This window comes from Lissotriton helveticus, chromosome 6 (assembly GCF_964261635.1).
Source record: "Lissotriton helveticus chromosome 6, aLisHel1.1, whole genome shotgun sequence".
In the NCBI taxonomy this organism is placed as follows: Eukaryota; Metazoa; Chordata; class Amphibia; order Caudata; family Salamandridae; genus Lissotriton; species Lissotriton helveticus.
In genome coordinates this window covers 1,157,778,124-1,157,803,217 of record NC_136067.1, presented here as the reverse complement: position 1 = coordinate 1,157,803,217, position 25,094 = coordinate 1,157,778,124, and the positions used below count along the sequence as shown (strand labels likewise).

Genomic DNA, 25,094 nt, shown 5'->3' with positions numbered 1-25,094 from the left:
AACACCTGTGTAATGTTGCATTTCAGGGGTGCTACAGGGTGTCCTTTGGACACCCCTGGCACCCTTGAAATCGCTTCCTTATTTGCGATTAGCAATTTGCTAATCGCAAATAAGGAATGTGTAGGAATCGCAATTTATTTAGCAATTCCTACATGAATCCCGTTTTGCAAGTCCTTAATAGCGATTCCTTATGAATCGCTATTAGGGGCTCGCAAAACGGGAGAATGATGAATCAGGCTGTAAGTCTTTAAATGGACTACTCGCATAAGTCGAAGAAATTGGCCCATCTGGGGATCCAACCCGCAACCTTGGAGTTATTAGCACCATGCTCTAACCAACTCAGTTAACTGGCCAGAAGCGGCACTTTAAAAGGAAATGTCAGTGCGTGGAGCTGCGGCAAAATTTGCTTTGCCTCGCTCAACCATTTCTCAAATGCAGGTATGTGCCATATTTACAACAATACGGCACACCACAGTGTTTTCCCTAGCACTTGCTCAAAAAATAGCTGCTCAGACACCCTTGCGCCATAGTGCAAGAGTGCAAGTGTTGCAGGGAATGATTGTTTATGTGCAAGAAGGTGTCCCTTCCTGCACATAACAATGAGTAATGGCGATTTGTTACTTCTATGTGTGCTGCATTCTATGATTGTTTATGTGCAGGAAGGGACACCTTCTGCACATAAATATTCATTAAATATTCATGCTTTGCAACTTCTAAATGTACTACAGCACACATAGAAGAAGCAAAAACGAGGAGAAATAAAAGTATTTCTCCATGTTGTGCCATTCTAACGCTTGGTATTTCATGGTGTTCGTTTTTGTCGCAACCTCAGATTTACACATCCTTGTAAATCTGGGGTAGTGTCAAAAAGCAATGGGTGTTGCGGCAGAACGCGACAGCAACACCAATTGCATGCCCCCTTCATGTAGAAAACTGTGTGAAAGGATCCCATATTTACAAAATGGCCACAAGCCACAAAAAGTGGCTTAACGCCACTATGTAAATATGGAGCAGGGCATTGGGCCATCGAAACATCGGTCAAAGTGACATTCCTGTGGTATAATCCCATTGTAAGCATGCCCCTTTGCCGCACTCCGCCACTTCTGAAACGCAGGGCTGCACCGCATTTACAACAATACAGTGCAGTCCTGCGTTACCCCCTGCACTGGCCCTAATTTTAACTGCCTAGCGCCAACGTAGGCACCCTTTCACCATTTTGCAAGGGGTCTGGCGTTGGGTGGAATGATTGTTTATGTGCTAGAAGGTTTCCCTCCCTGCACATGAACATTCTTAAATGGCGATTTGTAACTCCTATGTGTGCTGCATTGTGCAGCACACACAGAAGGTGTAACTCGTCATTTTTAAAATGATTGTTTATGTACAGGAAGGGACACCTTCCTGCAGAAAAACAATCATGCATGGTATTTTGCTGTTTCTATGTGTGCTGCACAATGCAGCACACACAGAAACAACAAAAACAAGGAGAAATAAAGCATTTCTCCTTGTTTCGCCATGTTAAAAGCATGTTTTTGGTCTTAATTTTGGCGCAGCCTCCTATTTCCACCACCCTTGTAAATAAGGGGCAGCGTCAAAATCAATCGGTGTTACAGCAGAACGCCCATCGCAACACCCTTTGCCCACCCCTTTCACGTTAAGTATATCGTTTAAGGGTGCCTTATTTACAAGGCAGCGTTAAGCCACGTTAAGTGGCTTAACATTGTCTTGTAAATAAGGGAATCCCTTATCACCACAGGAACGTCTTTAAAATTGATGTTCCTTTAGCGATAGAGGCTTGTAAACAGCCGCTTAGTATTTATATATTGAAGAGACAAAAATGTTTTGGGAGAAATTGTATACAGAAGATATTTGTATTGGGGCAGTATCTTTCCACCATGTATATTGAATACTTTCATCAAGGTTACGGCTGACGGTATGACGTGAGCAGAATTTCAATGGAGAAATATTGATTGAATCATAAGACATTTTGGGACATATTTTCAAGCTCGTTGCGCTGCATCACTTTTTGTGACACACCAACCGCACATTTTGCTGCCCCATATTAACAAGAAAACACTAAATCAACGTGCGTGGTTTTTCATGTCCTTGTAAATATGGCCCCTTTTCACGCATCCCTTTGCTTGAAAGGGGCATTCCATTGGTGTTGCTGTGGGTGTTCCCATGTAACACCCATGGAGCCTGCCACATTTGCAGATTAATGAGAAATCATGAATCTGGGAATTCGTCAGAATGCTACGCCTCCACAGGGAGGCACAGGGAGGCGCAACGCGGAGAAATGTTTTCATTTCTCTTCGTCTTTTCCTCTTTGTCTGTGGGCTGCATTCTACAGCACACATAGAAAAATAAAAACACCTCTCGTAATTCTTTTTGTGCGGAAAGTTGTCTCTTCCCACACAAAAACAATCTTCCCGCAAAGTAGGCACCCTTGCAACGTGGTACAAGGGCGCCTGCGTCACCGCATGGTAGGCAATTGTGTGCCAGCGCAGGGGGAGCACAGGGATCCGTCATATCGTTGTAGATATGACGCATCCCTGTGTTTTGAAAGTGACTCAGTGCAGTGCAGCAAAATGGCTTGCGGCACCGCACTGAGTCACTTTCTGGTACACTCCGATCCATTTCTAAGTGAACTTTCGCCATAAAATGTCCAACAAATGATGCTGTCATGTTCTCGTACCTAATCCAGTATTGATGAAGAATTCTGTTCCATCTATTGTCTGGCTCATGCAACGCAGCGTCCACACTGGTGGCATCCTTTCACTTGTGGCAGGCTGCTAGTTCCGCTTTTAGTACACAGAGATGATATAATGATACATTGGGACCCATCACGAGGCAGCTTAGACTCTGCTACGTAGTACCAGAACATTGTACCAAAGTGTCCTGGCAAAGGGGGAGAGAATGGCAGGGAAGATCTGAAACACAAGAAAATAACGATATGATTAGTGACTGTCGTCCATACTGACTAAGGGCCTGGTTTACGGTTTGGCAGACAGAGTACAGCTAGTCAGGGTAGCTGAGGACATTACCACTGCTATCCTGACAGACTACCTTCTGTCAAAATTAGAGCTGACTTCCTGTCCAGCAGCCATTTCTGTACATTGAAAAGAATGACCATCACAGCAGTTCCTTTCAGCGTGCAAAAAGTTTGATGAACGAAGACCATCGATCGGTTTTGGTGGCTGTCCACCAGACTTTTTTTTCCTTTTTTTTGTTTTCAGGACAAGCTCCTTTTTTTCTTTTATACACTTGTGCTTTTAACTCTATTGTGGCTGAACATTGCCTTGTCTATGTAGATGGGATGTATGACGTTACAGCGCATGCTATTACAACGCATGCCTTTACGACGCAAGTTTTACAACGCAAGTTGTTACAACGACTTGCGTTGGGGGGCGCTGGATAGTGAATAGTTTAATTTACTATTCCAACTCCAGTCCCCGTGGATAGTAGGGAAGGTGTTGGAAACTATTCCCTATCCTAGAGCGCCCCCCAGCGCAAGTCATTGTAAAAGTTGCGTTGTAATGGTTGCGTTGTAAAGGTACTTCGTTGTAACAGTTGCGTTGTAAAGGATGTTCCCTATGTAGATGCATTGGTGGGCTGGTCACGTCATTTGCATCTAACTGGTAGATTTTCACAATGTTAGGACTGGCATGAATACTAAAAAAAAGGAGGCAGTGCTTTGCTTATAGGTAATGTATTTGCTTCAATTATTGTTTCTCATGCCAGTCCTTGTGAAATTCATGTCTTGCCTCGTCCGTTGTGGTCTATTTTCTTGCTCTAGTAGTCAACTCAAGAGGATTCTTGGTGGAGATGTTACTCTATAGGTAGATCTCTGGATGAAGAGTTCTATTGCTTCTTGGGATTTAGACACACAGATGTGTAAATACCAGGATGAGGAAGTACGACTGAAATAATGAGTTTAACGGTATCATGAAAGCATACAGAAATAGTAATTACTTATATCAGCCGTTTAAACACACAAAAAGAATATTATTCAGAACATTATGTGCCTTTAAGATGGGTCATTGCTGTCCAAAACTTCAGAGGCGTGCCCTGCTCTGTTACTGAATTATGTGGTTTGGGTTTTATAATACAATGTCCATGATCGCGGAAGGGTTTGAGTCCCAAACGTGCCATGGTCTTGTGGCCCTGACTCCTGAGTGATCAAGGTCACTAGTGGTATCAACTTGAAAGGTTTTATGGATATTTTTAATTCGAACGTGATGACAAAAGGCATTCCTACCGACTCTTAAATATTTTAATATGTTACACATGGAATAAATACAATTTTGAAATACAAGCTGAATGTAAAAAAAAAGGAATGAATTTTCTATTTGCAGAAATAGCTCCAGGACCATGCACCATTTCTATGTGGCTGAAGAGTGCATAAACATACACATCACGTCACAAATGTGCTCCCATAGATAACACTATCAGGCACATGCATCAAAGGATTTTGCGATCGCAAACGGTGCGAATCGCAAAAATAGGCCGTTTGCGACCGCAAAATCCTCTTTTGGAATGCATGAAGGGTCAAGGCCCTCGCAGTTCAAGAATTTGCAAATATTTGCGAATTCTCAAATTGCGATTGCATTTAAGGAATCGCATTTTGCGATTCCTTAAATGCAATGCATGACACTTTTAAAAATTGCGAATTCGCAATTAGGGGGAGCAAATTACCATGAGGTTGAACCTCATGGTAATTTGCGAAAACTTTTGTGCATTTTTCAAAGTTTCATGTTGTGCACACACATGCCCTTAGGGCATGTGTGTGCACAACATATGTGCACAGATTGGTTTCAGGGGTGCAACAGGGTGTCCTTTGGACACCCCTGCACCCTTGAAATCGCATTCTCAATTTGCGATTCGCAAATTGCTAATCGCAAATTGAGAATGTCTTCCCATTCATTCCTATGGGCCTCCAGGCCCATAGGAATGAATGGGGAGGTATTCCTTAATTGCGAGTCGCAATTTGCGAGTCGCAATTAAGGAATATTAAGAAATCGCAATTTATTTAGCGATTTCTTGATGCATTGCATTTTGTAATTCCTTAATTGCGATTCCTTATTTTTCGCAATTAAGGAATCGCAAAATGCAATATTGATGCATGGGCCTGTTAGTTTGCAGCATTGAGGACGTATCTTATGATGGATTGCGATTTTCAAATTCTAGATAACTAATGTACTCATAAAGGAATCAGTTTCCTGCTGTACAGTGTAAGACATTTATATTTTGCATACTGTAAACTAAGGTATAAAATATGAGTGTATTTGAATACAAGAATCTACTCGTATGCTGCAATTCATCTTTCCTATTCTCTAGACTGCAAAATTGACCTGGCCTTTTTGATTGATGGAAGTTGGAGCATTGGGAAACGGCGTTTTCAGATTCAGAAACTTTTTCTTGTTGAGATGGCTCAAGCACTTCATGTTGGCTCTGTATCTCCTCTCATGGGAATTGTTCAGTACGGGTAAGAGTTTTCTGTCTCCAAAGGCTAAACTAGCTCGTTGCTGTCAATTAATCATCAATTGATCTTGTCTTTGCACAGTCTTGCTGTTCTGCGTAAGAAAGGTGTGCCATTTTGTTTGACAAACGCTAAAAAAACGTATTCCGATCACTGAACTATTACTCGTTACTGTTTCAATGTTGACTTTGCTCTCTGTCGCTGGGAGTTGTAAGGCAGAGGGCCCTTTTTGCTGGTCCGCCTCAGACCCTAACAAGTAACTATTCTGTATGCCCTAATAGACAGTAAAATAGGACTATTGCTGAATAAATTAATGAATGAATGAAACTTCATTGTTCAGTTAATTACAACTTACAGTATAACACAATTTAACCATCAAATAGCACATCGTCAATAAATAACATTTAAAAAACTATCTTCAAACACTTAAAAACCCTCAGAAATCTTTCCATACATTTCAAGGTGAGAGCTAATTAGGGTGGCACCGATCTACAATTTTTACAATTCATGAACCTTATTACTCTGCTTTAGTGCCATTACACCTGGAGTATATTACCAACACAGTTTGTGCAAAATCGTCAGAAAAGTGCAACGTGCCTTTGATAAAATCAGTTCAAATAGACTTTATTTCGGTCAGAATGACCTAAAAAAGTACAGCACACAATGTATAATTACATGACAAAGAAAAAAATAGAAAACACTCAGGAAAACATTTGCATAACTAAGACACTTAAATTGTGCACTAGCAGTCCTAAAAAAAGAAGATAAAAACTCGGTACTAGCCACAAGTGTGATTCCATTTTGAGCAATGCATGAGATTTGGACAGGTAGGCAAAACTTAACAGGAAATTTGTTGAAAGTGCGCAGTGCAATAAATAAATAAATTAGCTAAAAGTGGAGACAAGTAAAAACAAAGATTATTGCTAAAAGGTTTTTGGCTATGAAAAACAATTCTGCTAGAAATAAAACTTCAGGGAAGAACTGACATTAAATCATTTCTATAAATAAAGCTTCAGGGCAAAACTGTCATTAACTGTCGGGATATTGAAAATTGGGAAGCTATTCAGCGGATTACCTGGGATCAGATATATCGCTCTTCTAGAGAAGGAGAATCCCCTTTTGGGTTGGTAAAAGGAATCTGGCTGGTAGGACCTTATCGGAGGGTAAAAATAGCCCAGGGGCAGCAGGGTGGTGCTGCCCCTGTTCCAGCCATGTTCAGTTGCTAAGATGTGCTCAATAATGCATGGATTTTTAAAATTAATTACTACGCAATCACCATCAAGCTCCTTGTATTGTTCGCCTATCCATACCACCCTTCTTGTAGTTATTATCTCATGACTATTCTCAAGCCTAAAATCGCTGTGGTTTGTTAACCAATGGGTAGTTTCATTTTTAAGCTCATGGTGAGTTTCTATAGTGCCCTTTCTTAATTCTGGAACTCCTGCAAGTACCAGTACGTATGGAGCTAACTCCTGTGGCAAGTTAATAGTTGGTGGGCAAAATGTTTGCTTTTTATGCTCTATATCACTATGATCCTGCTTCTTGCGGGTCTCAATCGTTCCCTGCCTACGGGTATTCACTAAAGCCCCACCCGTTATCTGTTTAGGGAGATCCTGGTTTAGCGTGTTTGTTTGTTGGGCGTTTCCCCTCTACCTGGGGAACCTTGTTTTTACTATCATGCTGTGGATCTTCAGTGTTCATTACCAGAACTGAATTATTCTTATGATTAGTCTCCTCAGTTTGGATGTTGCTAGAACTAGCCTGCACATGCGGCATTCTATTTATGTTAGTTGCAGCATTAGGTGCTACTGCGTCTAATGCCCCACCGTTCATCTTTGCTAGTAGCCCGTCTAACAATACCATTACAGGTTTTAATTCGTCTTTAACAATAGACCTGATTTGCTCCTGGAGGTTCATTACCAGAAGGGAAACCCAATTTGGCTGTTTATTGGGGGATACTGGCATGGACTCTGGACTAGGCCCCCCCTGATTACACACATCTTTTTCCACTTCCTTTCCCCTTTTCTCTCTTGGGGGTTGTTGTTTGGCAATATGTTTATGTTTTACTTTACATTTTCTACCCGGATACCTAGGGGTAACACTCTTCGGGGTATCCGGGGGCAGATTGTCTACTGGTGGGGATTGGTCTTTAGTTGACTCTACGCTTGTTCCCCTTAAGTCTATTGACGAGTCACTAACTTGGGGGCTCAAATCTAGATTTGGGGTAATCGATAGGCGCCTTTCTGTACGCTCTATTTCTGTTGCAACTACACCCAATGCTTTTTCCAACATCCTATCAATTGATGTGGGTTTGGGAATGCCCTTTTGAGCAGCGGGGGCTATATGTTTCATTGCGCAGACCCGCTTGCCCATTTAGATGTACGGATAGTATGGGAAGCAAGATAAAAAGAAATTTCCTACCAAATATGTATCAGGATAGAATAAAGGAACACTATAGTCACATATGTGGTGTTAATATGACTCTAGTCCAATGTCAATATACTGGGCAAATTGTGTTTAATACCCACTGTACCTTGTAAGCCAGTCCCGGAATGTCAGTGTAAGGGATGTTGCCCGGCCCGGCCTCCTCCGGCCTCTGATGGCCTAAGACGGTCCCGCCCTTGTCCCGGGATTCTCCCGCGCGCGTCCTGCGATGCGTGGGTGTGGGCGCGCTTTGAATGCTGGTGCCGGCGCGGTGGTGACGTTGCTCCCCTGGAGGCTCCTGTGAGTTGTAGGCGGCAGTGGTTAGAGCCGCAATGCCGTTCCCCTCACGGCATGGAGCTTGTTTGAATAGCCGTTCCCCTCACGGCGCTGGTGCTGCTGGCGCTGTGGAGAGTCGTCCGCAGAAGGACCCAAGGACAGCCGTTCCCCTCACGGCATCGAGGTATGTTCCTTATTCCAAAATGTCCAAATGTGCAAGCGTTTTAACTTGCTGCAGCTTGAGCCCCCAAATTGTCCTGGTTCAATAGTGTGTGTTACGCTGCCCTGCTACTTTTGTCCACACAGGGTTCTCTTTAACCTGCCCTAGTTGTTTCCTTTGTGTCCAGGGACAATGTTGCTTTCTCTAATACGGGACTTCAAAAAACAGGCCTCCAACCAGTCAGCCACTAAGTTTGTCCGAGCGCTGCATGCGCCCTTGAATTTCCAGAAAATCAAGCCCCCAGCTAGCCAGACGCTGAGATTTCCCAAGCGGTGTTCGCGCCTTTACTTTGCCGGGCGACAAGCCAGAGACCTCAAACCTGGCCTCTCCTGTCGCCCAGGAGCTTCTTGACCTTCAGGCTCCAAGGACGGTTGATTATTTATGCCCTCCGGGGCCGGATTCCTTCTGCTCTCACTTGACGCTTGGTTTCGGTCTCGGAGGGACCGTGCTGCTGTATCCTGCATCCATGCATCCTGTATTCTGGGTAATGTAGTCCGACACTTCAGAGGGAAGCAAGTTTGCTAGTGTTCATGTGCACAAGTAATTAGCCAGACCCTCCAGGATATCGCAATTTCGCGATTTGCAAAAAAATCGCGAAATCGGCACTTTTGTAAAAATGCCGCGATTTTTACTAAAGTGCCCGCGAAATCGGCACTTTAGTAGAATCGCGGCATTTTTATAAAAGCTAATGATATCCTGGGAGGTCTGAGCAGTGGCTGTCAACAGGTAAACAGGTAAAACGGGACAGTAAAACGGGACAGCCAATCGGAAAGCTAGTTTTACATAACTAACAGTGAAAAGGACCAATCTAAAGGCTTGGCAGCCAGGCAGCCTCGGTGAAAGCTGCAATTGGTTAGAAAGAGAAATCTGTGTCCAGGAAGTGCGACACAGTCGCCTGGTAATTACCCTTAGTTGCCCCGGCAGCTGCCAATTCTTCCCTGTGCTAATTTTCACACAGTAGGGGCGTAGGAGATGACGAGGGTGAGAGAGGTCAGTGGAAACTGCTTATGAGGGAGCGGGCGCGCACAGAGTGTGGAAGAAGCAGTCACCAGGCTAGGTTCAACATGCCTTAGTGTGACTGGCTGCACGGAAAGAGGAGCCCCGCGTAAACCGAGGCATTTGTTTATATATTCCACGCTATGTACGTTATAGTCCGATCCAGGAAGTGTTTGGCAAAATCTGGGAGTTGCTTTGGTTTGGGTGGGCGTGTGTGTGGTGACTCTATGTGGAACAAGGGTTTGGCCTGCTGATAAATCATGGGATTAAGCTGCTTGTATCATAGAACGTGCGGAAGCATGTTATGTACAGCAAAGTGCTGTCCTGTTAACAAAACACAGAATTAAAAAACATTTCTGTTCCATGTAGTAGTCCTTCGCTTCTGATTGTTCGGGCCTGGCCACTAATGTTAGTTAGCGTGCCCTGTTTCTACTTCCATGTGCTGGTAGATGTGTTGCATATTACAATGCCTGTTACATTCCTTGTTAGGGTTATTAACTTATCTTGGACGATTTCTATTTAGCAAGTCACCAATCTCCATTATCTTTTTATCTATACCTTTACAGTTATTATATTTTTATCTTGTGATTCTCTCCAATTTAACATATTCTATGGTCATTGGTGGCACCCTATTTTGGAGATTGGAAGAAGCAATCACGGTGCCAGCACACTGTCACAGCTCCCACTCCATAACAGCATTCTTGAGGCCCTACGTGTTCCAAAACGAGACAGATTTGCACCAAAAAACGAATTTCTCTGTCTTTACAACTTCATTTTAAATGCAGCATCTGTTACGTGTATTTGTATAGCGCACATATCTCCCGGAGGGTACCCTGAAGCTGAAACAGTAGCTGTGTGGGCTGAACCAGGGTCGGTGCTAGGCGAAGAGCCAGATCTTCAGTTTCTTGCAGAATTCTGAGGAGGCGGCTCTGATGTGCAGAGCAGGTTGTTCCAGGCTTTAGGAGCGAGGTAGGAGAAGGTATGACTTCAGGATCTGGTTCTGTGTATGTGGAGTGTGATTGCAAGTATAAGTCCAGCTGAACTTAAGTGTTTGGTTGGTTGTCGAAGTTTATGCAGTTTTTGAGGTACATGGGGCCAATGTTGTGTACGTTTTGTATGTGTGCATTAGGAGTTTGAAGAGTGCTATTTTGTGAATTAGGAGCAGTGGAGCTCTTTTAGGTGTGGGATTTTGTGAATGCAGGGATGGAGGTTCAGAGTGAGCCAGACCACTGATTTTTGTATGATCTTAAGTCTTCCGGCCAGTTCTTCCGGCCAGTTGAGTGTGAATTCCAGTATAGAGTGAGTTGCTGTAGTGCACCGTCGCTGGTCTTGAGGAAGAGCTGAGGGCGCAAATGATTGTTGAGTGATGAACCTCCAAACTCACTCCAGCACCTCCCTCTGAAGAAACTCCATGCCATTCTATCGCTGGGCAAACCTTCCAACGTCATAAGCCGGACCAGTTTCTGCCGACCTCCCGTGAATGATGCTGGTAGCTCCTGGTGGGACGACAGTCCTACCCCCCCCCCCCCCCCCACGCAACGCGGGACACCTGTAACGCAGTTTTGCTGCCCTGGGCTGCTGACGGGCAGTCTTTTGCTTTTCGAGGGAAACAAAGTGTCTACATTGTAAATAAACCAAATATACATAGCTTCATGTTGTTAAATAACAAAAAAAACTAAGATATCTGTGTTTGCTGTAGGAAAAATGCCCAAATATAATGCCGCAAAATTGCCGCTAAATTTCCATATTTGTGCCGCTAAATTTCCATTTTTGTGCCGCTAAATTTGCTAATCCATGCCGCTATATCCTGGGGGGTCTGATTAGCAACTCCTGCTTCTATCAGTCCGCTATTACTATGCCATCACCTCGCCTCCTCCTCTCCTTGCCATGGAAATGGCAGTTGTCTGAATCGCTTCGTGCTCCGTTGAACACTTGCTCCCAGCAAACCCTGGAGTGGACGCCCAGCATTCAGCAACAGGGATCCCGCCTTTCACAGCAGCGCTTCTCCAAGATTCAACAGCCGCCATCAACATCCAACGGAAGCTTCCCCCTGCACAAATGTTTCTGCACCAGATACAGTAAAAAGTCGACCTATATTCTTGTTGGCGGCTTTGTTCCTTCTTGCAGTGCGAGGCCTAAGCTGACACAGCTTCTAGGAACATTTCATCATGTTCGCCTTGGGAAATAAACGCGTGATAAAATCCTCTCTCGTCCTAAGTCTAAATAATAATCAAAGATAGAACCATCTTGTTTAACACGTTCAATTATGTATATCAGTAAAATTCATTGTTCAAAATAAAACAAACTCAGTGTAGATAGACCTCATACACACGGCGTGTAACCCTGTCAGTGGCCATTACAGCTCGCACATTGCAAGTTTTGGACTCAGCAATAGACATACCTTTTAAAACTTTTCCGCAAAATATCAAATCATGCCCTTGGAGACAGGCTATAACTGCTTGCCGGCATGTTCACATGATGTTCCGATTAAAAAACTGTCTTAGCAGTCTTCCATTAGGGCTGGGCAGCAGCAAACCATGTGGCAAATGTCTTCCCTATAAAAATTACAGAGGCGACATGAAGTCTCTTTAGACAGTCTCATCCGAGAAGGCAAATTAACACAAACTTGGAAGTCTCTGAGCAAGGAGAGCAGAAGTTTTAGTTTTGGATTTAATCCATGCAAACCTCCTAAATATGTCTGAAATGTTAAGGGGCCATATAAACTGATAACCATCCACACATGGGCTCTATTAGCTAACATTTCTGTATCCATAAAGAGGAAATCTTTTTTCTATTTCCATTGCTGACTCTATTAAATGCAACTTGAGAGAGGGATAAAGCCCAGAGTTCATCTGCCTTAAGAGTGGGTAGGACCAGGTTAAAATATTCATGTGCTGTGGAATTTCTAGAGTCATTTATTGCCTCCCAAACAATTGTACTAAGTGTAGAATTTGCATCATTTTTTACATGTAACAACATTTTAAAAATGCTCCAAGGCTACTCATATTCTGTCTCCTGGGGGCGCTGGGTGGTGCACGACCAAGATGGCCGCACGCTGGTGAGGCTCTGGCAGCTTGGCTGCAAAATCCTGCATTAATCCTGCTCATTATATATTAATCCTGTCTGTAAAGCCTGCCGCTGATCACCCACCTCATCCACCACCTCCGGTGTGAAATCTGGGGCTTTCCGACCTTGTCCAGCGACTCCTGAGCCGGGTTCTGCCCTTACCGGGACGGGCGCAGTGCCTCGTCTGGAGCCTTGGGTGGCTGCTGCCAAAGCACGAGCCCTAGGGGTCCCACGTGAAGTTGGGCGGTGTGGGGCGACCACCCGACTCCGTCTGCCGAGCTCCCTGCCATCCTCAAGCAGTGCCGTGGTGTTGCAGGCGACCCCCAACGAGGACTGACAGCGGGGGAAAAATCTGTTGTGAAGGCAGCAATTTGACCGCGATCCCAGCGGCCTGCTGAAGCCGTGAGAAGTACGTGAGCACGACCACCCAGCCGCACAATTTTGCATTTCTGCTCCGCATTCCGCCACCAGTTTGAGGAGCTTGCCCATGCACAGCTACTGCCCCTAGGAACCCTCTCTGCTCCTTGGTGAAGTGGACGACAGCGAGTGCGCCTTCCCATTGCGCCCTGTACTGCAGCCTTGTTTAACCTTGGCAGCACATTGAACATTGTTTTCCAAGGAGCCCGGGCCCTGAGGATACAGGGCGATCTCATACAAGCTTGTCAGGACTCATCATCCCGCCAGCGTCGGAGGCCTGTGGCAGACCGAGACTTGCATATAGCGCGGTGCTGCGTTGTGGCCTGCAACCTGCTCTGCCTCTTTGTCCCATACGGTCGGCACATCTCCCTGGTGGGCACCCTCGGGCAATTGTTGATGTGCTCTGGTGCCTATTGGCGACCACTGCAGGGTGACCCATCTGACTCTACCATACCCAGGGCTGGTCATCTCTAGCTGATTGTAACCGGTATCCCTGCATTAAGGAACTCACATTCCTGCCAGCTCTGTAGGTCTGAAGCACCAGTCTTGTTCTACGCAACCAGTGCACAAGTTTGGACATACATCCTTACCGATCACGGCTTGCATATTCCAATACGCAGCGTTGAGGCCCACGATCTGCCCTGATTCCTACTCCTACCTGGCCTGCGCACCATACTTGCTGGCATCCTCAGCCACTGATCGACACCTACCGGCACATATTGACAGACACTGCAATGGGAATCATCTGATGACCCCCTACACCAGGGCCTCCGCTCTGGACAACTTGTCGCGCGCATGCTGACATTGAGGGGGCGTCCTTCAACATTCCCTGCATTGCTGCACATTCACTCTCTCCCCCCAGCAGTGATGGGGAAGCGGGATGGCCGCCAGCCCAAGCTCGTCTTTTATGCCAAAAAGACTTGTGTGCGCTCAGGCTTAAGAGATAGCAGCCAACCAGATGACGAACACACGCCAGCACAATCCTCGACCTCGGATGAGGAAGTAAAAACTCTGCTGTTGGCCCTGCAACATAGCTTAACAAGCCTTTCCACTAAAATGGACTCCATGAACAGCTGCTTAGACTTCCTTGTCCAAAATGTCGACAAGCATGATGTGCAAATCAAGGAGGCGGGAAAACACTTCTCGGATAATGAATACACCACATCTCAGATGCAACAGCAGGTGGCCCTGATGGAAAAGCTGTTGAAGGTGATTGCTGCCAAAAATGAAGACCTGGAGGCCCGCAGTCACCGCAATAACATTCGAGTTGTGGGTATACCGGAGAGTACCAAAACAGGCTGCATGGAAAACTGTGTTGAGCGACTATTGCGGAATACTTTTGGGACGGAAGCGTTCTCTACTCATCTCATCGTTGAATGGCTGCATCGCTCCTTGGGTCCCAGGCCCCCTACGGGCAGCCCTTCACGTCCCATGGTGGCTCGCCTACTAAACTATCATGGGCTACCAGGGGACCTTCTCCGTGCATATCCAGGTGACTGGGGGGTGTTGATCTCTGCTCTCCTAAATGCCATCATGGAGGGAGGGTCTGTCCCAGAGTCCTGGAAGGGGGCAGAGGTAGTCCCAATTTTCAAAAAGGGAAATCGTGATCTACCGGGAAATTATAGGCCTATAAGCCTGATAGACTCGACCCAGAAGGTGGCAGGAAAAGCAATTTTGGGTAGGATCCTTTCTTGGGTAGATGAAAACCATATATTATCCGAGATGCAGGCCGGGTTCCGCACAGGCACAGGAACAATTGAACAAGTCTTTAGACTCCTGTTACTGTATTGGAAGGTGGTGGTCCAGGGGAAGGGCAGTCTTTATTTGGCCTTTATAGACCTGAAGACTGCCTTTGACCTTGTTCCCAGGGAGGAACTTTGGAGGGTGCTGTACGGTCTTGGGATGCCCCCATACATTGTGGACCTCCTAATGAAATTGCATAACGCTAATTATGCACAGGTCAGATGGGGCCTGAATGGGGAGAAGACTGACAAGATTCAGGTAGAGAGGGGTGTACGGCAGGGCTGCGTCCTAGCACCCACCCTTTTCTCGCTATACGTGAATGGGGTGGTAGACTATTTGCTTGAAGAACCAGCAGACGCCCCCACACTCTGTGATGTTAAGATCCCAACTTTGTTGTTTGCCGACGACACCCTTCTCATCTCGAAAACTCCCCAGGGCCTTCAAAAGCTCCTGAACCGGTTTCAGGATTTTTGTGTAATGAGAGGTCTCATTATAAATGTAGAAAAAACTAAATATCTAGTCATGCATCCCCCCAGAAAACTGGGTCGCCCCCCCATCCTGAATTCTATCCCCCTTGAAAAAGTTGCAGAATTCGACTACCTGGGAATCCGGTTGAGCGATAGTATGAGTTGGGTACCTCATACCACTAAAATGACATTGGTCCACAAAAGGGTGGGGGGAGCCTTGCTAAAGGAGTATAACACTTCATCAAAACATTGTGTATCCCCGATTATTGATATATACAAGGCTAGAGCGGTACCCGCCTCGCTCTACGGAGCGGAGCTATGGGGCTTGGGCAACATGGAGTCTTTGTCTAAAGCGGAGAACAAATTAATCAAAGACTTAATGGCAGTCCCAATGAGCACCCCCACTGTCCCGGTGCTTATGGATGCGGGCTGCAAACCAATCAAAGACTTGGCCCGCCTCCGGCCTCTCCTACTGTGGGCCCGATTGTGGAGGGTCCCGGAATTAAAATCCTATGCAGACGGGCTGGTGGAGGTAATGCATTCGGATGGCTGGCAAAAGATTAAGTGGCTCAGGGACATCAAACACCTGCTCGGGGAACTTGGTCTGGGTTCCTGCTGGTCTACCCACTCAGCTCCCCCAAAGGAGGCCCTGAAAAAAATATACTGGGGTTGGGTGTCCTCAAAACTTATGAGCAATCAGCATCACTGCAATTCCACCGCAGCATATTTGAGGATTAAAGATGTTACTGCCTTTGAACCCTTCTTGGATATTATCACCATTCCAATGGATCGGGCCTTGTATATCAAGTTCAGACTAGGAACTTTACCCCTAGCCGACTTCCTTTCAAGATGGAACTCGAACAAGCAGGTATCACGCTTTTGTGCCCTCTGTTCTGACTGTTGCGAAACAGCGGCGCACTTTCTCCTTGACTGCCCAGATTACGCGCGCCCAAGAACTTACTGGCTTAAACCGCTCTGTAAAGAGATGGGTATCCGCCAGCATTCGGTGGCTCTACGTATTTTACTGTCTAATACTGCCCCCCCCCCCCATTGTTTGTGCTGTTTCCAAATTTTTAAAATGGGCCTGGTTGATTCGTCTTAAAAGACTGTCTTTATCGATTTAATGCTTTTTTTACAAACAACTTATTTATTCTGCTTTTACTATTTGATGTTATCATGTACAGTCTACGACTTTTTTTGATGTGCTGTTTTTATATATTTCTGTGTAATGCTTTTATGATATATGCATATCGAAATAAAGCTATCAACCAACCAACTAAACTATCAGGACCGGGACACTGCTCTAAAACTCTCCCAGGAGAATAAATCACTTCACTTCGAAGGGAATTAATTTACAATATACCCAGATTTCACTCTTGCTGTTCAGGTGGCAAGGCGTAAATTCCTACATGTCAAGCAGAAGCTCCGGAAGAGGAAAATCGAATATGCCCTCCTATATCTGGCATGCCTGCGAGTCACCCACCAGGGCAAGCACAACATCTTTACAAACTCGCAACAAGTTGAGGACTTCCTTAAAACTGTCCGACGACGTTGACCACGAGGAGACTCAAGTGATCGCACCTTCAGATCTTTATCCCTCAATACAGCTGGACTCTAAAAGAATTAACGCTACAATGGAATTTCCATACCTGGCTCCTCTTACTTGAACTAATCTCTGACCCAGGGTTCTTGAGAAAGCAGAAGCTCTTGACAATGCCTGCTGTAATAACCACTGTGCCATCTCCAACTGGCTTAGATCGCATGCTACCAGACAGCTGGGCACTCTGCTTCGTCTGTGGGCTCTGGGAGCTCAACCGCAGACAGACTTCCGATGGCTGGGGCCAAAGTACTGAACATTTCCGGGCTCCGAGGTTCCTGCTGGCTCCCAGCACATGATGGACAGATGAGTGATCTGCTCAGCACTAGACCTTTCTATGTTGTGGACACAGGCTCAATACATGATCAGACAGGTTGAACTGAACTATGCCAAGTGCCCACCCTCTCTCTCCCTTTGTCTACCCGTTCCATTGGGTAACTGCTTAGCAGTACAAGTGAGTAGTGAGGGAACCGTGACCCACTAGCGATCCCCCACATGGGCGATTCCCCCCAGTTACTTGTATTTCTCCTTGTTGGACTTTCTAAAACCAGCCTGCAATGTCACGTTTTTTGGGGGTGTTGTTTGGGCTATGTAATACCGGCACATTTGGGGTGTCATTGTGGATGGGGGTGGGTTGGGAATTGGTGTTTTTTAATGTTCTTCAGGCAACGCAGCAGCATATAATCATACCAGCAAACACTGGAATAGACATGCATAGCACACGCCATCACGATGTTTCCATTTGCCATTCACCCCTCCCCGCGAAACACATCCACCTCCTGACACACTCCGCATAAAATTGCTTACATGGAATGTCAGGGGCCTTTGTGACCCCCGTAAATGTTGGCAAATTTTTGCTTATCTTGACAGGCATCAGATACACATTTGGATGCTCCAGGAGACACGTTGACCCGCGCCATCCCCCCTGTTTCAGGAGTAAATGGGCGACAGAGCGAGTGTTCTCGTCTTATTCTATGTATTCCTGTGGAACCTTGATTTAAGTTAAAAAGAACACACCCTTTATCCTAGGTGGCACGTTCTGCAACCCTTCTGGTAGGAGCAGCATGCTCTGGGGCACACTGGGTAGCATTCAGTTACACTTATCTGCTGCTATAGGCCTAATACAGAGGATCTAGACTACTTTACTACACTATGGGGACACATCCTTATGATAGGATCCACTCACGTCATTTGGGAGGGGGGAATTTAATACTGGCAGGTGCCCCTCCATGGATAGATCCAACCCTCTTCCTCACCATTACACCCGAACTTATGACACATTAGCCCGTTTGCTCCCTGATCATGGACTTATTGACGCTTGCTGTTATGTTCACCCCTATGGCTAGGAAGGCACCTACTACACCACGGCACATGCTTCCTGGTCACGGCTTGATTATTGGATTGTCTCCCGTGGGGTTGCTCCTTGGATTCTCTCGGTGGAGCACATGGCCAGGACCCTATCGGATCATACTCTGGTATGCATGACAATCGCTCCCCCTAACTTGATTGCCTCCCCACGCACTTGGTGGCTGCTGCCAGAAGCGCTATTGGACACTGCCTTTAAGGCGGAACTTGGGGAAGAGATTTCCGATTTCTTTGAGAGGAATAAAGGCACAGTCAACCATATGAGCAACCTTTGGGAGGCTTTTAAGGTCATGGTGCGTGGATTCTGCATATTGAAAAGCTTTGGAGTACTCAGAGACATTCACCGCAGTCTGCGCTGTCTTAAAGGGGAACTTAAACAACTAGAAAAAGATATGTGGCAGGATGCAGCTGGAGCTCAGAAGGCTACACTTCAGAGCAAGCTCATGGAATACACCACCACATCTGAACTGGAGGTTCGCTTCCGCGGCAAATACTTCACTGCCCATAGGTTTGGGGAAGGGGAGAGGCCTGGCAGGGCGCTAGCGACGGAAATTCGCTTGCCTCGTTTCTCTAATTACATTATGGATATAATTTACAACTCAGGTCACAACACCGGGATAGTGCGATATTTTGCAAACATTCACTGAATTCTGCACAAATCTTTATCACTCTCACAGGAACGGATCCCCGGATTTTGCTCTATTCCTTCAAGACATCGCGCTTGGGTGGTTAGGGGATAATCAACAGGAATTTCTAGTGGCCATTATGCAGATGAAATCGGGCAAGGCCCCTGGGTTTGACGGCCTTCCCATTGACTTTTACAAGGCGTATCTTGAACAGTTGCTCCCGGTGTTGAGAGAGGTGTACCTTGAAGCTCTAGAGGCACAAATTCTTCCCGGTACAATGCGTGAGGCGTTAATTTCCTCCATCTGGAAGCCTGCAGACCACTGCGACTCTTACTGGCCCTCTCTCTCATTAACACAGACGCTAAAATTCTCGCAAAACTTTTAGCCAACCGCCTCTGTTTATTGATGGGGAAGCTAGTGCTGCCTGACAAGGCTGGTTATATTCCCGGGAGAGCGACCTCCCACAACCTCAATCACCAATTGGCTCTAGTGGCAGTTTTTTTAGATGCCACAAAGGCCTTTGACACCATGGAGTGTAGTGTAGCTCCTATTTTCCCAATAGGCTCTGCGCATTGGAATAGTACCTACAGCAGTAAAGGCCTAGGCCAGACGTTAACTAGGTCTACTACTGTCGATACTAGACTTAATTTTTGGGTTTGCCAGCTAAGCTCAGAGTTCGCTAGAAACTTTCTCGAATGTTCAAGGAAGGATTAACTCCCCTGATTAGACAAGAAGGGATTTAGTTTCTGACAACCATAGAACATGACAACTTTGCTCTCCCCTAATCAAGAGTCAATCTCAAGAGTCGTGTGAGCACAAGGCAATTATTTTACTCAGTCAGTACGTGCATTCTTAGTCTCATCAGAATGTAGAGAAAAGGAGGAGACGGGCGTGTTCAATAAAAGATGTTATTTATTGATCAGTCTCTTTTCTCGTACAAGAGAAATGGATCGATATTATTGCAATACTTATAGTTAAGTAAAGTGCATACATTAAAAGCAATAGTATAAAATAATACTGTAAAAACATTGATATGGTTTCTGAGCCATATGATGTTTAAAATGATTAAAATATATTTACATACACATATACATTTGACTAAACGTACTCAACTGGTGTTTCTAAATACGCCTACCCCGTGTACCTGACCTAAGTCTAATACGTGGGCGGGAATAGAAAGTTACAGTTTAAGTTAAGTTTGTTTTTGCCAAGTGAATAACTAAAGAATTCTCTAGGAGGGGTTATTCAGTTCTGTACCTGGAATTTAGGATGAATGAGGAATGGTATCTCTTTCTCTGCTCTCGATATTCCAGGCTGCCTGCGAGGGCTGCCCAGAAGCGCCGGTGCTGGGTCTCTCGGCTTGAGATAGCAGCGCGTCTCTCAGCGCGTCAGGAAGGCGGGGCTGTTGCCTGCGGGGTCTGCTTCTGCTCTCGGCTTCGGCAAGTATGGCTGCTCCGTCTTGTCACCACGCGTGTGTTTGCATAGGGCAAGGTCGGCAATATTTATACCTTAAAGGTGCCGGGATTGACGTAAGGATGGACATAGGTACGTCAATAAAGATGTCATACGACTTGCTCGTTAGCACATTCTTTACTAAAGTTCTCTGTGAAATCAAAACAATGGCCGCACGGATTATCCAGGTTGTCATAGGTTTGATTTGTTATGAGAACGTCGTATGCCTTATCAGGGGCTGGAGGAATGTCGCTTGTCTAATTAGATCTCAAGCGTTATGACCTAATCAGATAACACGTTCCTGTGCCGTAGTGTGACTGCGTCAGATAACGGTATCTGCATCATGGGGGATTTCTTGCCTCATGGGCTGACTGTTAGTTAACTAGCTAGGTAGGTTAACCAGAATATGGTCAGGAATAGGGGGATCGATTCAGAACCTATAGAAATACACGACACCCACTCCACGCTAACTATGGTCATATCTACTAATCTATGCATAGTATAACATAGTACAACATACTATAGAGTATAGTGTATACCTTACCACCCCAAAATACATAAATGCATTTTGAAATTTTCAAATATACTGAAAAATTGCAGTCATATATATTGTATGCACTTAAGCTATGAATTAAATGCAAAAGTAAACACGCATTGTTATGCATTATTGCTTGTTGGTATATGAGAAATACACATGAAATGGCTCTTAATATGGCTATACAGAAAAAAAGTCGAAACCATTTCATCACATAAAATATATTGTGAACATACCAGCGGGCAGCTAAAGTCTATATAAAGTCTATAAAGTATCTAAAAAAATAGAAATCTTAGTTCTCTAGAAATAGTTTCTTACTTTAAGCAGAAGGTCAGTGTCCCGGGGAAAAATATATTGAAAAATATTTTAAGGGCTTGCTGAAAAAAGTTGCTGTCCGTGAACTGGATTGTAATTGTTCATGTGACTTTATTTTTTAAGTTGAAGGCCGGATTCAGGGAACGCCGTGTGCGAGTTTACTCAAAAGTCTCTATTTCTGTTCCGGAGAGAACATCATATCATTCAGGCTTTCGAAAAAACTGTCAACAGCTTCATGGGAAAGTTCCACTAAGTCGGAAATAGGGGTAACCATGCATTCATGCGCATGATTGTCTGCATTGACATTCTGATTTGCATTGCTGACAGAAGGTCGTACCTGTTCGATGCTGCTTTCATCTCGTACTTCACTACTCTTCAATCGCAGTGGTGAAGATTCCAGGAATGCCGTCATCAGAATTGGCAGCCTTTGAGGGCAGCACAGTGCGTGAACCTTGGTAGGAACCAACAGTGTATCTGCATCCACCGGCGCATCCGATTGTAGCGTCAGACAGGTGTCTAACACGCATTCTTCTCCGCATAGCAGACACCTTAGTACAGGTAAAACACACCTTTGCCACATTGGTCGAAATGATAGAAACCAAGTCATGTTCAGGTCTCTAAGCCGGGAGAGTCCCAGGATTTTTGATATCCGGTCCCGGTATCCAATGGCTAGGATCGTATCTTCCATTGTCGCGAGAGTTTGATCTGTGACACGGGTTGCCATATCGAAAAATAAGGACTAGGAATAGGATTCCTGCAATTAGTCCTAGGATTAGGGGAAGTCCGCCAAAAATCGAATGGACGAAATCTGGAAAAATACCCAGTATGGCTTTGAATGGTGTTAATGCCATCGAAAATACTGTCTTAAATACCTTTGAGACCCTGTGGTATCAGAAATATTTAAGATTTCGCTCAGGATTTCCGCGAAATGTACGGGGGAATTGGTTGATAATAATGTATGTATCTCTGCAGTCGTCCTTGCGACTTGTAGATCATACGTTTCTTTTGATGACGTGAGCCTTGTAGGCGTCTGAAGAAGCACTGTTTTCATTCTGCTTAAAGTGTCTATTCGAATAGAAGTAATTTTCAAACTGGGCCATGCCCTCGCCTCCCTGTCTGGAAAGGAGCTGGGGAACAAAGAACGTCCACAGCACTTGACCTTCGCCGTCGTAGTGACGAGATAAGGAGTCCCGGGCATAAGACTACAACATCTGCGGTCTACAATAAGAATGTAACTCCCATTATAGAGTCTTTGAAAGAATGGTTCTATTTCAGTTGCAGGTGCGCCTTGCTGGTGACATGAAAGGTTGTATGAATTCCCTTCACAGGCTCCGTGCAAACTAATACCGTTACACAGAAGCGTGCCGCTTAGTGACATAGCACAATTGTTGCCACTAAGAAACACTTTCTGTCCTTTGTTACTGACACATGCATGTGAATAGGGCAGGTTCCAAGTTGTTTTAAGGTACCCCTTTCCCAATTTCTCGTACATGCCAGCCTGTATATATTTTTGGCAGTATTGAAACCTGAAGGTTGAGATTGGAATATTTATGATTCCGTGGATTATCCATTCACTGACAGGTCGTTCTGACATTGTCAACGGTAATCTTTCTAGTTTTTCAATGCTCAAGATTGTATAATCAGCACCCTTCTGCGCCATACCGATTTGTCTATCAGTAAGGTTAAAGATTTGGAATAGTGACGTAGTGTTGATTAAACGCCAAGGCACATAGCCTGAACGCAGATTTTGTAACGTCCAGCCAAGCTGTACGATAGAACGCAATTGTGACTGACCATGTTGTAATAACAGTAAGTCTTGCGATAATATATCGATTGCTGAAGACACAATGCTGTCCAATGAAAAAATTCTGGAGGACAGAGTCATTAACCCATTGTCCACTACAGAAAGGGATTTTTCCAAATTAATACGGTCAATTTCCCGTATTCTTTCTGCTGTCTCAATTTGAGTAACCTTCCAGGCCTCATTGTATGCTGCATATACAGAGGCTGCTATGAAACGCTTTTGACGCTGTTTGCGTGGTCCCATTATGAAATCACGCAAGTCAGCACCATCAGTAAGTAAAGTTAGGTGTTGCTTAATTTCAGGCAGTGTGGAAGTTTGTAGCCATTGAAGGCATAATTTGCCCACACTGTAGGTTGTTATTATCCCTGGGTGATGTCTTTGGGGATATCTAGGGTCTGGCCTGGTCATTTTGAAACCCTGTGTTTTATTCAGGAATCTATCTTGACAGTTATTTGTATCTGTGGGCCAGATCAACCATTGTTTCCAATCAGGATGTGTTCTGTTTTGGTTAAGTATATGGTTTATGTCTATTTCTTCATCTGTATCAGAGTTATTGCTAAACATTGTTGGCTTTGGAATAGACGGGTTATTTAAATCTTTGATTTTGGCTAAGCCAAGACAGGTGGTTTGTTGAACAGTGTCATTTAAAAATATCATTTGTTCTGGGATCATGCAGGCTCTAAACAAAGCTTCTAAACCCTGTACTTGCCATTCTTTTGTGCCCCAAACACTTTTCAAATCAACATTTTTGTCCCAATAATCGAATCCAAAAGTATTCATTTTTTCAAAGAATGAATCAGAATAAATCAATTTTGTGTTGGTTATCATGGTTTTGGTCCCTGTCTTGTTTGACAATTTATAATAAAATGTTTCAGCATTACTAGTGTTAAAACCTTGAAAGTATGAATATTTGTCATAAACGGTTCTAGAGCTCCCTTTTGGAGGTGTAGCACAATGTTCCCATTGATTAAAATTTAAAACATTTCTAGGTTGTGCAGATTTATGCAAGAAATGGTTACCATAGTGGTTATAGCAATACATACTATCATAATTTGTAGAACCTTGCAAATAATCATGTTTTGTAAATTTAGCAGACATTACTAAGTCAGACATCATATTGTTTATACTTTCAAAGTCCCAATCATCAGCAAATGAGTTTGGTTTTGCAAAGTCACTCAAAGAGATCTTAATTTGGTGTGGATATTTCAGGATCTCGACCGGACCATAAATTTCATAGTCAGTGTTGTCCCAGGCTACCCCACCAGGTATTGGAATTGCTGTGAAGTTGGCTGAAGAAAGTTCTGAAGAAAGTTCTCGTTTCTCGACGTGTGAAGATGTGTGTGGTTTGAGGACCAAGTTGATGTTCTGACTTGCTGTGTCCATTTTAGCATATTTTCCCTCAATGAAGCGTCCCAAAGTAAATACCATGATGAGCCAAAGTATGAGGATAAATGCACCAAAACCCACCCAAAATTCAATCCATGGAGAAATCAGATATGTTTCTTTTAGTTGTTTCAAAAGTTCCTTCGCTTTGTCTTTAAAGGATTTTGATGATGGCTGTGTCTTTTGTTCGCTGAAGCCTTCAGAGGAATCATCGAAGTTGATGAAGTAACCGGATGCAGTTCTGTCAATTGTTCCAATTGGTTCAGGATTTTTGTTTTTTGCATTTTCACTTGGTACTTCAGTATAGATTGGTGTGTCTCTGCTAAATGTCTTTATTTGGGTTTTCAGAGGTCTAAGTTCTATTGCATTGTTGCATAGTCCTTGTTGTTCTTCTGTAGGCGTTTCGAATGTGATGAGCCTCTTTGTTAGGACCTCTGTACTGGTAGCAAACCTTGGTGTTCTGCTACTTATTGGGAGTCCACTTGGCCTACTGTTTGTTATTGGCCACATGTTGTGGTTTTACCAGGTCGATGGATACAACTCGGTTCTCCTTTTTTCCAGCAAGTGGCGGTAGTACAACTGATCTTGTCCCGTTGACAGACAAGACAGGAACTGCTTTTCTGTAAGAAGGCCCAAATTCCTTCTTTACCGCGATCTTCTCCCTGACTAGATCCCCGACTTTTGGAATCCAGACAGGTCTTGCTGGGACAGGTGGTGATTCTTCAGTGGTTGTTGGCTGTTGTTTCAACTGTATGTTGCTCAGGTCTTTTCTTGTTTTGTTTAAGTCCTGCAAAATAGCCAAACGGTCTTTGACATCAAAGCTTTTTTCTGTTACCACTGAAGTCTGACTATCAAGGTCAGAGATCAACATCCTAGTTCCGAATAATAATTCGTACGGACTGAATCCCTTCAGAGAATTTCTTGGCAAGTTA

At 44.6% G+C, this 25,094-nt stretch overlaps 1 protein-coding gene across 4 annotated transcripts in view; it reads left to right on the top strand.

Moving 5' to 3' along the window:
* Nucleotides 1–25,094, top strand: part of VIT (vitrin) — a 1,808,828-nt gene that overhangs the window by 1,392,266 nt on the left and 391,468 nt on the right. For all 4 annotated transcript variants that reach the window (XM_078648825.1, XM_078648826.1, XM_078648823.1 and 1 more), the window contains one exon: nt 5,335–5,482. In XM_078648825.1, coding sequence (XP_078504951.1) covers nt 5,335–5,482 — 148 coding nt within the window. The remainder of the gene's footprint in view (nt 1–5,334; nt 5,483–25,094) is intronic.